General features: G+C 44.9%; 2 protein-coding genes across 4 annotated transcripts in view; one reads left to right on the top strand and one right to left on the bottom strand.

The window, feature by feature from the left end:
- Positions 1-243: 243 nt before the first annotated feature.
- Positions 244-4,953, top strand: pp2d1 (protein phosphatase 2C like domain containing 1). Its single transcript, XM_033039838.1, has 2 exons — positions 244-1,336; positions 3,056-4,953. Exons 1-2 carry the CDS (start codon positions 244-246, stop codon positions 4,189-4,191), a joined length of 2,229 nt encoding a protein of 742 aa, XP_032895729.1. The 3' UTR covers positions 4,192-4,953.
- A 6,216-nt stretch (positions 4,954-11,169) lies between these two features.
- Positions 11,170-15,755, bottom strand: part of rab5a (RAB5A, member RAS oncogene family) — a 43,607-nt gene continuing 39,021 nt past the window's right edge. For all 3 annotated transcript variants that reach the window (XM_033051015.1, XM_033051023.1, XM_033012133.1), the window contains exon 6: positions 11,170-12,577. In XM_033051015.1, coding sequence (XP_032906906.1) covers positions 12,462-12,577 — 116 coding nt within the window. In that variant the 3' untranslated portion in view covers positions 11,170-12,461. The remainder of the gene's footprint in view (positions 12,578-15,755) is intronic.

Below are 15,755 nucleotides of genomic sequence, written 5' to 3'. Positions count from 1 at the left end.
AAAATAAACGTTTCACTGGTTCTGTTTTTTTCTGTTCTTACCTCAGATTTTCAATACGCACAACATTTTGCTTTTGCTTTCCTGGCGTTGGGCTTTTCCAGACATAATAAAGAGCAACCGGAGTCGGTTATTCTGTCCCTCGAGTATTTTCTTTTACATCGGCGCTTTTTCTTCAGATTCCCCCCCAAACTAAAAAAATGTATACATCATTTTAATGCTGCTCTAATTGTACTGTGATTATACATGACTGTCTTGTCCTTCATGCAGCTTCGTGGTGGTGACTTAATAAGGAAGCAGCGTGATTCCATTTGGTCTTGCGGTAGTTCCTGGGCTTTGCTCGGGCTTAAAAACGTGGTCACGATGCTCCCGCCATCGGGAATAATCTCGTCGACCAGCATTGAGCAGATGGGAGAGTCACAATGCACCGCGTTGACAGTACCATGCCTGATTTGTGACAAGTTGCTGAGGGCGCGGAGTGTCCGTCACCACCGCATCCTACACCGCACCCTCACTGCGCTGCAGTACCACGAAGGCAAGGTGCCCGTCAGCCTGCTCTCCCTGCGGCTCCGCCGGCGGGGCATCGTCTCCAAGAAGGCGCAATCCAAGAAATGGAACCGGCTGGAGCTGGAGAAGATCGATTTCGCCTACGAGATGGTGAAGTCTCATAGGTTGTCGACCTGGCCTTTTCTGCGTGAGTTGCCCATCGTGTGCACGGAAGACCGCAAGCTGCCGTTCACAATGGCCTGGACACCCAGCATCAAACCCCTTGGGGTCTCTCAGGACATGAACCCGATGTGGAAATCTCAGATGGAGGACGTCTATGTGTTTGTGGACAGTTACGGCGGCCAGAGCGACAGGTGGTTCATCGGCCTCTTCGACGGCTTCCAAGGGTCTTCTGCAGCGCAGTTTGCGTCCAAAGATCTCCCCCTCCTGATCCTGCAGCAACTGAACATGGCCGGGTATCCCTATAAATTGACCGAAGAAGAACATGCCTATCTCTCCGGATACAATCTGCACTTCCCCGAAAGCGCTGAAGAGAAATTGCTCATTGCGCGGACTTATTCAGCGGCGGCAAGAAGCAAAGGGTCCAAAGACAAGCTTTATGGACCGATTCACATGGCATTCGCCAAAGCTTTCTGGAAAATGGACAGAATATTGCGGCTAGGGCGAAATGAAAGGTCAAAGGTCCGGTGGAGCGGCTGTACAGCTACCACTTGCCTATTCGAACCTTCTGTCTCCAAAACCCAGGGCACAACTGGAGCGACCGAGGACAACGTTGACGATGGGTCGGAGAGAGATTCAAATGTGATCGGGACGCTGCACATTGCCAATGCAGGTGAGCGGACAAATAACCAGCAGAAAGCGTTTACACTTTTAGTTAAGGAGGATTTTTAACTGCAGGATGTGAAAGATCGGTAAAAAAACTTCTAGTGTCTCTGGTGACTACACCCCTGCGCAGTATGCCCAGCTGCAGCTTTTGTCTGACTGCATCAATGAACTAAATTGGATGCCCTCAGAATCACCCAGGATGCTAACTATCATAGGTAGGAGTTTTACTGAGATTAACACACCAAAGGTGCAGGCTGCAGGTAGTTGGGCGACCACCAGGAAAGGTAAAATAATAGTCATATAGTGCAGACCTTTCCTTTGGGCCGTTCCTCAGTAACAGAAATATACCTTTGGATATTACTGTGGGTGATGACGTTTAAAAGAACATCAATAGCAGCTAGGACTGTGACATCATGACCAGAGGGCCAAAGAATGGGACATGGTGTTCATTCCAGGTAAGTGCAAGAAGCAGCATGTTGGAAAGTCAAACTAGAATAGGACTGCCACAGTCAATAGTAGAGTCCTGGGGAATGTTGTTAGTATCACAGGTAGACAGGGTGGTGAAGAAGGCATTTGTCTCATTGGCCTTCATGACTCAAGGCATTAACTATAGCATTTGGGACATCATATATTGCGGTTTGGAGTATTTTGTACAGCTTAGTCATCCTGCTATAGGAAAGATGCCATTAAACTGGAAAGAGTCACGAGAATGTTAACTGGACCCAATAGCCTGAAATACAGGAAGAGGTTGGGTAGGAGTTGATAAAATTGTGAGAGGCATAGATATGATAGATAGTCATAATCTCTTTCTCAGAGAAGAAGAGTTTGGAACTAGAGGCTGGGTTTATGGTAAGACTTGTGAAATTTAAAAGAGATCTAAGGGACATGTTTTTCCACAAAGGTAGTGGTGAATATTTGCGAGGGGAGGTAGCTGATATAATTACAAATGTTTAAAAGGTGTTTTAGATAGGTACTTGGATAAGAAAGGCATCGGAGGATAATGGTCGAACACAGACAAATGGGATTAGCATAGATAGGCATCACAGACGGCATGAACAAGATAGGCCAAAAGTGCCTATTTCTGTGATGTGCAATTCTCTACGATTTATACTTAATGCCTCAGCCTTTGAAGGCAAAGCATACCACGTGCCTTCACTACCCTATCCACATGTATCGCCACCTCCAGCAAGCTCTGGACGTGTCCCAAATACCACAGTGAAGCTCCTTTGGTCACTGCGATTTATTTTATATGTCTACCAAAGTTTGACTTCCAGTGATCTACCTTTGGAAATTAAAGAACAGGCAGGCCAGATTCACACCATATCCCCAGTTAGTGGCAATATGACTGGCTTCAAATATGCCAGTAATTACTCCAAGTGCTGACCTCTCTGTAATATAATGTAATTGCACTCCGAAAGATAGCGGAGTCAGGGGATATGAGGAGAAAGCACGAACAGGGTACTGATTGGGGATGATCAGCCATGATCACATTGAATGGCGGTGCTGGCTCGAAGGGCCGAATGGCCTACTCCTGCACCTATTGCCTATTGTCTAAATTGATGGATCAGAATTGAACATTGAAAGTAATTAAAGTTAGACTAAAACCATGAACAATTCTAAAGGTTTATAAATACTGCAGACTAGGGAGTAGGTATTTCTTTGTTCAGTAGGTAATAATTCTGATTTATGCAAGTGTTTCTTAAACCGGATATTTATCGTTTTGCAGGTGACGTGCATGTAATCTTATGTAAAAATGGAAAAGGTTACCGTTTGACTGGAAACCATAGCACTTCAAACCGTAAAGAGCGCAAACGTATTCGTCAGACTGGTGGAACAATCAGCAAAAATGAACAACATGGCCTTGTAGAAGGAATCACCCAGTCAACACGAGGACTTGGATACCATGGAGACCCCATACTTAAAACATCCATTGTACCAATACCATATACCATCTCTATCCCTATAGATTCCTCATGCCAGTTTCTTGTTTTGGCTTCAAGTGGATTTTGGAAAGCACTCAATAAGGATGAAGCAGTTTCAATTGTATTGCAAATGCTTTCATTATATAGTGAATCTTTTCACAGAAGCATTATAGACATTGATACATCAAATGCCATATTTCAAAGTGAGCAAAACATTGATTTGGGGTCCTCCATCCTAAATTTGCTTGATGAGTTTAATCAGCTAGGGCATGATAATGCCGTAATATCCACTGAGCATTTATTTGAGGAGCTTTTAGTTGACAATAAAGCAATTAAAAGGGAACATGTTGAATATTTACTCAAAGAACACTCAGTCGGGGATGTTCATAATAGTGTTTGGCAAACCATAGATCGTTTACTTGTGGATGTTGAATTGAATGAGGAATCCAACTATCGCCTTGACAGTGTAAATTATGACTTTCCATTATTGTCCCAACATAGTGACAACATATCTGGGAAAAGTTTCTTTCGTAATTCAAGTATCAAACTCCAAACTCCGACTAATTTTCCTGAGAAGTTTCGACCAGAAATGAAAGTTAAGGACAAAGGTCCCATTGAAAAGTTGCCCGTGGAACCATTAACATTAAATGTTGCCAGAACATCAGATGCTCATTTTGCTGAGAAATTTTCATCCACTGAGGACAAAACAAAGCAAGAATCAAGTCATTTGCTAATTGAAGCAACTTTGCCAGAAACAATTGTCATTGAAGCACCATACACTGAAGTTTATACTATGAATCAGGGAACAGAACTTCAGTATGAAACAATAGCAAAAACCATCAGTGAAAGATTAGTCCAAACAGCTAAACTCGCAGGAGCTTGTGATAACATAACAGTTCTAATATTGTTGTTTCCAGGATGTACAAAGACATTTTCATAGAACAGCAAAAATAAGCTTAAACAATCTAGAAATGTCTTTTTGTTTAACCAAAATTTAGCTCTACCCTATTATAAAACTGCTCACAGCTGGATACATTTGTTATTTTCAGAATGACACACAAAAACTCTCTTCCATCCATAATTTCAATTTATTCAGAATCCGGAGAACAGCAGTAGCTAAATTGGTAAATAGATTACCACTATATCTGGCAAAACTGGAGACGATTGGGTCATTCCATCATCAGTATGCTTGAAGGCCGCACATATGTAGGCATCCAGAATTGATTTAAACTTGTAATCTTTATTTCATTATCCTCCATTCCGTTTTTAAGAAACCACTGTGCTTTAACTTGAAATAGTGCTGTACTTTCAGTCATGTACTATTGCTGTTTTAATGGAGATATTTTAAATAGATTTTGTACATTGCTTGCTGTAATGTTTAAATACAGTTTGATGAGTAAATTGTCTTTTTGCTATGAAGCATATTTTCATTAAGTCCTATTCTACCTTCAGATCATTTCCTGATTATAGAATATGTCATTTGTAATGATACAGGCCCTAAATATATAGCAGATTCAATCCATATACCACAAACTCATCATTCATGTTGCCTCATCTGCCAAGCATTTCCAACATGGTCCAGCTTCATATCTCACTATGTTTGAATTAGGACAAAGAACCCATCACGATTAGACATGCGTAGAACAGAAAGTACAGATGTAATTCAGTGTGTCAGGCAGCATCTCTGGAGGACATGGATAAGTGACATTTTGGATCAAGACCCTCCTTCAGGGGAGAAAGCTGGAAAAGAGGGGAGACAAAGCTATGCTTTGTCCTGCCCTCACCTCTGTAGACTCCAGCAGTTCCTAATATCTCCAAGGTGAGAAATGCGGCAGCTGATTTTAACAAGGTGTCTGTTGAAATGTTCTAAGACCAGCTTCTAGTCAGCAGCCAGAAACACTGACAGCCTAGCAGTGGGTGAGAGGGAAAATTATCAGAAGCCAATGGCCTGAGATCCAGGATTGGAGCATAAGCCCATGTTTGCAATGAAGTTGCAAGTTCAAATACTTGAGCTTGTAGGGAGTGGGAAGAGAAAACATGTGTTTTTAGTTAGAGGTCAAAACTTATCGAAAGCAGGGAAAAGTGAGTGAAGTGGTGGGGAAAAGGTCGAAAGCTTCCATCTCACTTCTGCCGTGGGAGCTGCTCTTCTCTTAGTCACCGTGTGAGCTGCACTTCTCTTAAATTCATTATACTGCACAGAAACAGGCCCTGTGGCCCAACCTGTCCATGCTGACCAAAATGCCCCATGAACACTAGTGCTTCTTGCTTGCATTTAGCCCAAATCGCTCTAAACAGACTGTGGTCTGCAAAATTCTTAGGGGGTTGGACAGGCTAGATGCAGGAAGATTGTTCCCGATGTTGGGGAAGTCCAGGACAAGGGGTCACAGTTTAAGGATAAAGGGGAAATCCTTTAGGACCGAGAGGAGAAAAACATTTTTCACACAGAGAGTGGTGAGTCTCTGGAACTTTCTGCCACAGAAGGTAGTTGAGGCCAGTTCATTGGCTATATTTAAGAAAGAGTTAGATGTGGCCCTTGTGGCTAAAGGGATCAGGGGGTATGGAGAGAAGGCAGGTACAGGATACTGTGTTGGATGATCAGCCGTGATCATATTGAATGGCAGTGCAGGCTCGAAGGGCCGAATGGCCTACTCCTGCACCTATTTTCTATGTTTCTATGAGGAAGTCGTGGATCCAATTGCAGAGGGATGCACAGAGACCGAGTTCCGTGAGCTGGGTACCCAGCTTTTTTTTAAATAAAAAAATAATTTATTTAATTTTAACACGATACAAAAACCAAAAAAACCAAGACCGTGGTTACATACCCACCACCACGTTACAAAACCATCAAACAACTATTTTACAAATATTCTAATAACTACTATACAATCCCGGTGAAGGGGCAAAGCCATCTTCCGCCTGGCGCCATGACTCGCGGATGGCCAGCTTGGCCAGGCTTAGGAGTAACCCAACCAGGACATCTTCAGCCCTGCCTACACCCGAGATCCCGTCACCAGTCCTTCGGTCACTAACAGAAGAGCCACTCCTCCTCTTGCGGACCCTAAGTGGAGTGGCGGTGCCCCTTGCCCTCCGGACCCTGGCTACAAGGGACACTCTACTGGTCCCTCCACCCTCAACAGGAACGGCGTTGCTCTTGGTCTTGGCGTCCTTCTCCGGGTCATCCAAGAAGGACCTGAGCTGATGCCAATCGTTCCTCTTCACCCCCTTGCCCCTCCTCCTCCTTCTGAAGAGGTGCTTCAGTGAGCTGGTGAGCCCGTGTAGGTTTGGCCACTGGAGGGAGGCCAGTCTGGGCCGATGTTGGGCTCCTTCGGTGGCCGTGATGAACTCGCGGATTTCCTCCACTGGAATGAATGGACTGGCATCGGGAAGAGGGAGAACATCCATTGATTCATTGTCCGAGGAGTCCCCTTCCACCCGCTCACTGCAGATGGAGGTACCATCCCCATCCCCGGAAACACCCTTAGTGCTCGATATTCCCACCCCACCTTGTGCAGCGGTTGCCTCTTCCCCACCCGCTGGTCTCTCCTCCACCTCAGTCTCAACCCTGGGGCCAGTGGTAGAGGGGCCTTCCCCAGATGTACCCGGGAGTCAAGACCATCGACACTGGGGGGCGACTACCCCCAGTTGGGCCCAGAGTGAACTCTGGTGCACCAGACTCAGGGAGTTTCTCTGGAGCCAGGTTCTGAGGCAGAAAAAGACTGGTTTCCACAACCCCCTCCCCACCTACAGTCTCTACCTCCAGAGGCGTGCTCTGCGTCTCATCCTGGGTGGGTTGCTCCTGGGCTTCCTCGGGTGCCTGATGCGGGACTCCCTCCCCAACAGGAATCTCCCCCTGCGCCATATCACCCGATTGGTCCCCAACACCATCCTCCCCAGAAACCCCTCCAGAACATGGGACGAACCACAGGACAGGAGTTTTCCTCCACCACAGTACTCCCCTCCCCCCTGGAGGGTTCCCGTTCTTCCCCCTTCCGCTCCTCCCTAGAGATTCTTCCTTCTCTTTTTCGATGGGAGGAGCTCACAGACTCTGGGGTCACCTGAGCAACTTTCCTCTGTGGCACCCCCTCCCGCCAGATCCCCACCACCCCCGGCTGGGTTATGGGGCTTGCAGACTCCCTAATATGGGAGGTGAAGGGATGGGTAGATCATTCTTGTTCCTGCGGGTTTTGTTCTCCAGGTGCTTCACCTTGCTCCCCTTCTTTTGACCCTCCCCACCCTCACCCACGCTCTGCGCAACCCCAGGGTTCCCTGACTCAACTAAAGGGGCGGGAGGGGGCGGGGGGGGTGGAGGGAGAGGGCGGTTAGTGGCACCGGGATTTGGGGCAATTCCTCTGAATATGCTCCACGTCCTTACAGGCATGGCACCTTGGGCATTCCAATGGCCAGTAGACGGTGAAATCACGCCCATCCTGCTGGACACAACGCCCGTCAACTACCTCCTCTCGGTCCAGCAACATCATCAGCTGGCGCCGGAGGGAAAGAACGTGCCGCAGCTCCTTCCTGCGGAACCCCTGGGATTTCGGGATGATGACCGTGAGTACCCTCCCCACGGTGTGAAGGTGGGCCTCATTTGTGATGCAGGGCGGGACGTTGGACAGGACCACCCGCTGCGCAGTGGTCGCCAAGGGCTCGACCTGTAAGAATGTTCCCCCCACTGAGATCCCTTTACTCAATGCCGCGTTCACCCCAACAGACTCAAGGAAGAACACGGCGTTCCCAAACATCCTGCCCACGTACAGAGCGCCTGCGGGATTGGCCGCCACGGCCACGGCAGCCGAGCAGTCTTCCAGTTTAATATGAGGGGTCAAGTAGCACCTTATTCCATGCTCGAAAGGCAGGTTCCTCATGGAGAACCGGGCCCCCAGAGCAGCAGCCGAAGCAGCCGCCTTTGCATAGCTCCTGGAAGGCCCTGCTCCCCAGAACACTGACCCAGCATGGTATCAGGCGCTACAATTTAAACATAACACTTACACAAAGCCTGAGACACAGACAGCCCAAATGGCACGAGGTCATCAAAACACAAAAACAATATGGAACAGTTCGAGGGAGGGATGTGGTGTCATCTTGAACGTTGATAATGGCGGCTCTCCCGAAAAACTGCTGTGTCACCACCTCCGCCCGGCTATCTCGGCTCTCCTGCGTTTCCTGGCGAGCTGCTGACCTTCACAGGCAATCCCAGCTGTTCTTTGTCGCTCCTACAGCAACGAAAGGGACTTGCATGCAGTCTTGTTGTTGGAAGCCTCTTATCTCTGTCGGTCTTGCAGAGAGAATGGAGGCTTAATCTTCAGTTCCAGGCTCCAAGGCCGCAGAAAGAGGTCGAGAAGGTGCAGGCGCAGAAATCCTCCCAGACCACACGAAAGCCAGCAGCGACGAGGCAGTGGGGGGGGGGGGGGGGTTGTTCTGGATGCAGGTGTAAAAGTCCAGGTAGATATATTCCCCTTTGCGGGCATGCAGCAGTACCTGGCAGGTTGCCAGCCACATTGTGGGAGCTGGACAGCAAGCTGATAAAACTGCACGCAGTCCCAAAAACAAGCAGAAACTTTAAAATTTGATTTGATTTGATATAATTTAATTGCCACACAACCAAGGTCGGTGGAATTTGGGTTGCCAGCAGCGGTACTTCACCAAAATAAGTAGCAATACACAAGGATGTTTAAATGTATCGCTGTGTCTCCTCCGAATTCCAAAAAATATGTTTAAAGCACTTATCTCTGTATCTGGACGGGAGCTCCAAATCACCACACCTCCTCACGTAACCAGCTTTTTTTTTTAATTCAAAAAATGTATTCAATTATTAAAAGAATATTGCACTACAATAAAACAAACCAGATCCCACCACCATAATACAATACAAATATCCTTAATAAACTACTGTATAACTATCTTACACTCTTTGTCAAGGATGCATTCAACACGCTGCGGAGCCCAGCGGTCCCGGAACTCCCCCAGGGTGCCCGTGGACAGGGCGTATTCTCTTTCTAACCCCACCCGGGCACGGACGTAACCCCGGAAAAGGGGCAGGCAGCCGGCTCGGGTAGAGGCCTCCACCGCCTGGCGCCTTGACTCGCGGACGTTGTTGGAAGCCTCTTATCTCCGTCTGTCTTGCAGAGAGAAAGGAGGTTTAATCCAGGCCCAGGAGAAACCCAACCAGGACATCTTCAGCCCTACCCTCTCCCCTACGCACAGGGTGCCCAAAGATGAGGATGGAGGGTGAGAAGCGCAGCCAGAAGGCAAGGAGCAGCCCCTTTAGGTATTCACACAGTGGCTGCAGCCACGTAACCAGCTTGGAGGGGATGATGGTATTGAATGCCAAGCTGTAGTTTATAAACAACAGCCTGACCCCAGTGTTTTTATTGTCCAAGTGGTCCAATGCAGAGTGGAGAGACAGTGAGATAGCTTCCTCCGTTGACCTGTTGTGGTGGTAGGTGAACTGTAGTGGGTCGAGGTTCTTGTCGAGATAGGTGAAATGCACCATAACCAACCTCTCAAAGCACTTCACCACAGATGTTAGTGCCACTGGTCGATAGTCGTTGAGGCACATCACCTTACTCTTCTTGGACACCGGTATTATGGATGCCCTCTTGAAGCAGGTGGGAACCTCAGATATGGCTGGTTGAAAATGTCCGCAAAAACCCCAGCCAGTTGGTCTGCACAAGCTTTGAGAACTCGACCGGGTATACCATCAGGTCCAGGCGCTTTCCGAGGGTTCACCCCCCTGAAGGATATTCTGACATCGGCCTCTGTGACTGTGATATCAGGGCGAATGGGGGCTCGGGAAGGCACATCAGTGTTCTCCCTATCAAAGCATGCGTAGAATGCATTGAGCTCGTCAGGGAGTGATGCTTCGCTGCCGTTTGAGCTGCACCTGATTTCGCCTTATGGGAGGTAATGGCATTCAAGCCGCCAGTTGCCGAACATCCGCCTCATCCTAAGACCAGCCACAATATTAAATAGTAGAGTATGGCCTATTTCAGTTACTGTTTATGCTCATTGTTGACAGAAGATTCAGCTATTGTGCTTCTGCAAACTGTAAATTGTTGAATTGTATATGTTTTCTTTCCTCTTGCCACCTTTCCTTTATTTGCTTTCTTTAGCTAGTTACAAGTTCTGGTTCTGAATATCCTATGAAGTGAAAAAAATGCAACAAATATGATGTTGAAGTATACAAAAGAGACACACTTCATTTGAATCTGTCTCGAAAATCACAGAGCTGGATAATTACTCAAAAAAGGTGGAATCAAGTCAGGGGGATGAACAAAATACCAGGACATTGTAACATTTTAAAGTTCGTACAGGCAATAATGCAGCTGTTCCTATCATCAGTAACCTGGGAGAAAATAAACTAATTCTAATGCATTGGATGTTTAATGCAATTGCTCTATGTATTCTTTAATATATATGGGAAATGCACTGATACGGCTGGAAAATTAATTGACATCAGTTCAAGTATCCAATGTTATTTTTGTTCTGGTTTAAAGCTCCTAAGATGCTGGACTTTAGAATGGAACATGTATGATACGGGGATGGCCTACAAACTTCCTGACTGATGATGTATTTTCCCTTACTTAAAAAAAGTTTCACGTGTAGAATGCCTGAAAATCTTCCAAAATTAAAATAGATTCTGGAATTGCTCAGCAGGCCAGGCTTAATTTGTCATAGTTTAAACCCGTCAAACTCACTGATACAGAATTTTAGATTTGCTCTTTTGAATCTATTGTGATGATGATACATTGCCTTTACATTTAGTTCGAGACCCTTCTTCAAACCCGAAACGTCACCCATTCCTTATCTCCAGAGATGCTCCAGCATTTTGTCTACCTTCGATTTCATTCAGCACCTGCAGTTCTCTTACACACTTTACATTTAGTTATCTAGTTATATCAAACTTGAAATCAGCCAATGATGTTTGAAGATTTAATATTTCTAACATTCCAGTTCATAAATTCCTCAATGATTTAACACCAACATTTTGAATATATTTATTTACACATTTTAAACAAACTGATTAGACACATCCAATTTCTAACAGGTGAATAAATACAAAAACCCGCGACTGTTAATTTTTAGTCTGAAATTGCATTACAAGGATTGAGCTAAAGGAGCAAGAGTTTGTGTAAGATTACAACTACTGACTCGATTATTGCGTTTTTTTTTTTAAATCATTAGTTTGCCCATTGTCAAATGCAAAGCCATTTCCCTTTCTCCTTTTGCTAGGCATTTCATTCTAATGCAATGGCATATTTTTTACATGTTGTGCTATTGGTTTATTAGTTATTTCACCTCTTAGAAGATATCAACAGTACTGCAAACTAATTACGAAAAATTTGTGCATAACAATGGAAAAAGAAAACATTCTGTAACAAAAAATACACATTTAGAAATGCTGGGGAAAAACACAAAGAATACATGGTCATTACTTACAGTACATACAATTGTAGAGTGCCCTATGCCATATTTATATCATAATTATAAAGTTCATAAACTTTCTATAGCAAATCTTGTGATCTGCTTAATTAGTTCAGTATTTAATGATTTTTTTCAAATACGGGTTTCCAACCAGAGCAGTCCGATAAGTTTATGTAAATGCAGACCATGTCATAATACCTTATTTACAAGAAAACGGATCAGAGTAATTTCAAAGTAATGATTGAGGGAATATACGAAAAAAATGTTAGTGCAAGGGGTGGTGCAATTTTTACACAACCTGCCACAACACAGTTCAATTCAATTCCATTTGCAAACCAGATTTCAGGAAGAAACTTAACATTTTAAAATTATTTCCAATAAATAATTTTAGATTAAGGTTTTAATTATATACTGTACATCCAAAGTAAACACACTTAAGCATTAACCAAATGGTCATTGCCTGGTTAGCAATTGGATACAGTTAATGGTAGAAATCCCAATTGTTACATTGGAGTGAATTACCAATTTAAGCAGGCTTTTAAGATTTTATTAGTCCGTCCCTACAGATGGCAAACATTATGCTTGAACTGAGCAACACATGCATCTGCCAAACGAAGAAAAGACTATTTTACTATTTAAAAGTTAAGAGATTAATTTTGTATTAGAAATTTAACTACATTCCCCACTAAGAATTGGAATTGAGAGCAATCTGTTAAATTAGGGTTTTCCATTATAAAGCAGTAGTGAAATGGACACTGGGGAGACAGAATTGCATTAGAAACAGGCCTAGTTACTACAGCACTGGGTCTTGGTCTGTTGGGTAGGTTCATGAAGATCTACGCCTCTGCTTCTTCCACTGTTTGGTCCTGTATTTTGAGGCTCATTCTTGGGCAATTTCTTTGCTGCAAGGAACAAGTTACAAGTTGAAATGTTGCCACTCACTTTTCATTCAAATGTATCTAAATATATTACTTCCTCTGCTTTAAAAACTTGTTTTGTATCATAATCTTAAAATCAGAAAATTAGTTTTTATATCTAGAAATTTCATTCTTGGGTGTATTAAACTGCATTGCACAAAAACGATCCCCCCCCCCCCCCCCCATCATTTCTGAAATAGAGTAACGGGTGCCCTTCTCAGAAGTCTATCAAAGATTTCCTCATTTCCCATGCAGAGAATGCCCACCCCCACTACCCAGTTGGGAGATAAGGCCATGATCCATGGACCAGATGCAAGCCTTAAGAACTACAAGAACAGGTAAAAGTAGTGTCAACATTTGCCCTTGTTGTCCCTTGCAGTGGTCCCCAGTTGCCCACATTGTGAAGCACCCATCACCACCATGGAGCCTCTGTAACTGGTATATTCTGTCACTACTGGACTAATGCAGGAACTTAAGATAGACACAAAAAGCTGGAGTAACTCAGCGGGACAGGCAGCATCTCTGGAGAGAATGTTTTGAGACCCTTCTTCAGACCTGAAACGTCACCCATTCCTTTTCTCCAGAGATGCTGCCTGTCCCGCTGAGTTACTCCAGCTTTTTAGTTTTTTTTTAGTTTTAGAGACACAGTGCAGAAACAGGCCCTTCGGTTCACCGGGTCTGCGCCAACCAGCGACACATTAACACTATCCTACACCTACTAGGGACAATTTTTAAATTTTTCCAAGCCAATTAACCTACATCCCCTGTACGTCTTTGGAGTGTGGGAGGAAACCAAAGATCTCGGAGAAAACCCACGCAGATCATGGGGCAAATGTACAAACTCCGTCCAGACAGCACCCGTAGTCGGGATCAAACCCAGGTCTCCGGCGCTGTATTCGCTGTAAAGCAGCAATTCTGTTGTGCCACCGTGACCCATCTTTGGTTTAAACCAGCATCTCCAGTTCCTTCTTACTCAATGCTGGAACTAAGCCCATTTGAAAAATAAAACAGCATTTCCACAAGATTTCTGGTATTTTTGTTGTTCTTGCTGTATCACTGGCTGTGGTAGAAGTACAAATTATTTAATGGACTAAGTATAGAATAGCCTTTGTCACCCAAGATCCATCCCACTGGACAATACTGGCAGCACTTCCAACAGAGGATGAAAATGTAACGTGCTTCCGAGAAACACAGTATTCACTATGATTAAATTCTTCTGATAATTACCCAAACACAGAAGTAAATGAGAGCTCTAACGGTGCATGAGTGCATCCAAAGGCTGTCTGCACTTGTGAAAGGCCAGCAGTGGCGCAACACTACCTGGTATCAAAAATCAAAGTAGAACAATTAATTTCTCACCAAATCAGATGAAGCTAAATTGGATCATGTGGCGGTTAAGTAGAGTCCATGTGATCTTTAACTTAATGGAAATCGAGCTCATGGCAAGAAAGAGTGGGTAAATGTCTTCCCAAAGCAATTCATAAATTCTTCTAATAAATTATTCATCATGGAATGTCAGGTTGGACATCTATCGCTATTATACTAAAACGCCTCCCTTTGTTTTCAAAATTATTAAACCCCTGTCTCACGGTGCGAGTCGACCCACGAGTGACCCCGAGTTTAAAACAAATTAAACTTGTGGTAATCACGTACAATTAACGTAGCGGGAACGTCGGAACTCGTGGACGCAACTTAGCGACTCGTGGCGCTAACGGCAGGTACCCAGGAAACTTGTTAACTCTTGTTTAATGATTTCCACGAGTCAAATTTACTCTTGAAGTTAAAATTTGAAACATTTAAACTCGTTGTAAGAACGTAGTGACTCTTGAGTCTACCGTGGGTTTGGCCTGAGTGCCAGAAGTGAAATGTTGAAGATTTGTCAGATCTTAATGGAAAATGAATGAATGGATGGATGGATAGGGGTCTGAAATTAACTTGGATACTTTTGATGGGAGAAAGCCGCCGATGAAGCTGAAGGTACAGAGCGAAGATGGGGGCTCAAGCATTGATGGGAAGGGTTAACACCGGGCGGGACGCATGAAAAGTGACCATACTGAGGGAATTCCCACGTATATGAAGCAGAGAGAAACGGGAGTTCTACATAGATTATGTTTGAGCCAGCGAGGAGACATCTTCAGATAATGATTTTACAATGTGTGGTGACATTATAAGCCATGAGATATAGACACAAAATTCTGGAGTAACTCAGCGGGGCAGACAGCATCTCTGGAGAAAAGGAATTGGTGACGTTTCGGGTCGAGACCCTTCTTCAGACTGGTTTTGTGCTGTGCTGTGCTGTTGCCGTATCTCTGGAGAGAAGTAATGGGTCTTGACCCGAAACGTCACCCATTCCTTCTCACCAGAGATGCTGCCTGTCCCGCTGAGTTACTCCAGCATAGAAACATAGAAAACAGGGGCAGGAGTAGGCCATTCGGCCCTTCGAGCCTGCACCGCCATTCGATATGATCATGGTTGATCATCCAACTCAGTATCCCATCCCTGCCTTCTGTCCATACCCCCTGATCCCTTTAGCCACAAGGGCCACATCTAACTCCCTCTTAAATATAGCCAATGAACTGGCCTCAACTACCTTCTGTGGCAGAGAATTCCACAGATTCACGACTCTCTGTGTAGAAAATGATTTTCTCATCTCGGTCCTAAAAGACTTCCCTCTTATCCTTAAACTGTGACCCCTAGTTCTGGACTTCCCCAACATCGGGAATAATCTTCCTGCATCTAGCCTGTCCAACCTCTTAAGAATTTTGTATGTTTCTATAAGATCCCCCCTCAATCTTCTGAATTCCAGCGTGTACAAGCAGGTCTATCCAGTCTTTCTTCATATGAAAGTCCTGCCATCCCAGGAATCAGTCTGGTGAACCTTCTCTGTACTCCCTCCATGGCAAGAATGTCTTTCCTCAGATTAGGAGACCAAAACTGTACGCAATACTCCAGGTGTGGTCTCACCAAGACCCTGTACAAATGCAGTAGAACCTCCCTGCTCTTATGCTCAAATCCTTTTGCTATGAATTCTGCATTCTGTGTCCATCTTCGCTGGCGAGGAACCGTGCCTGCCCTTTGCAAGATTTCGCTCTCAAACACAGATAGCAGCGAATTATTAGGGGAAGAAACTCGCGTTCATGCCGCACAACGTGTTTGACCACCT

Source organism: Amblyraja radiata, chromosome 2 (assembly GCF_010909765.2).
Source record: "Amblyraja radiata isolate CabotCenter1 chromosome 2, sAmbRad1.1.pri, whole genome shotgun sequence".
Classification (NCBI taxonomy): domain Eukaryota; kingdom Metazoa; phylum Chordata; class Chondrichthyes; order Rajiformes; family Rajidae; genus Amblyraja; species Amblyraja radiata.
The sequence above is the reverse complement of the archived record's forward strand: the minus strand, read 5'-3'. Positions and strand labels throughout refer to the sequence as shown.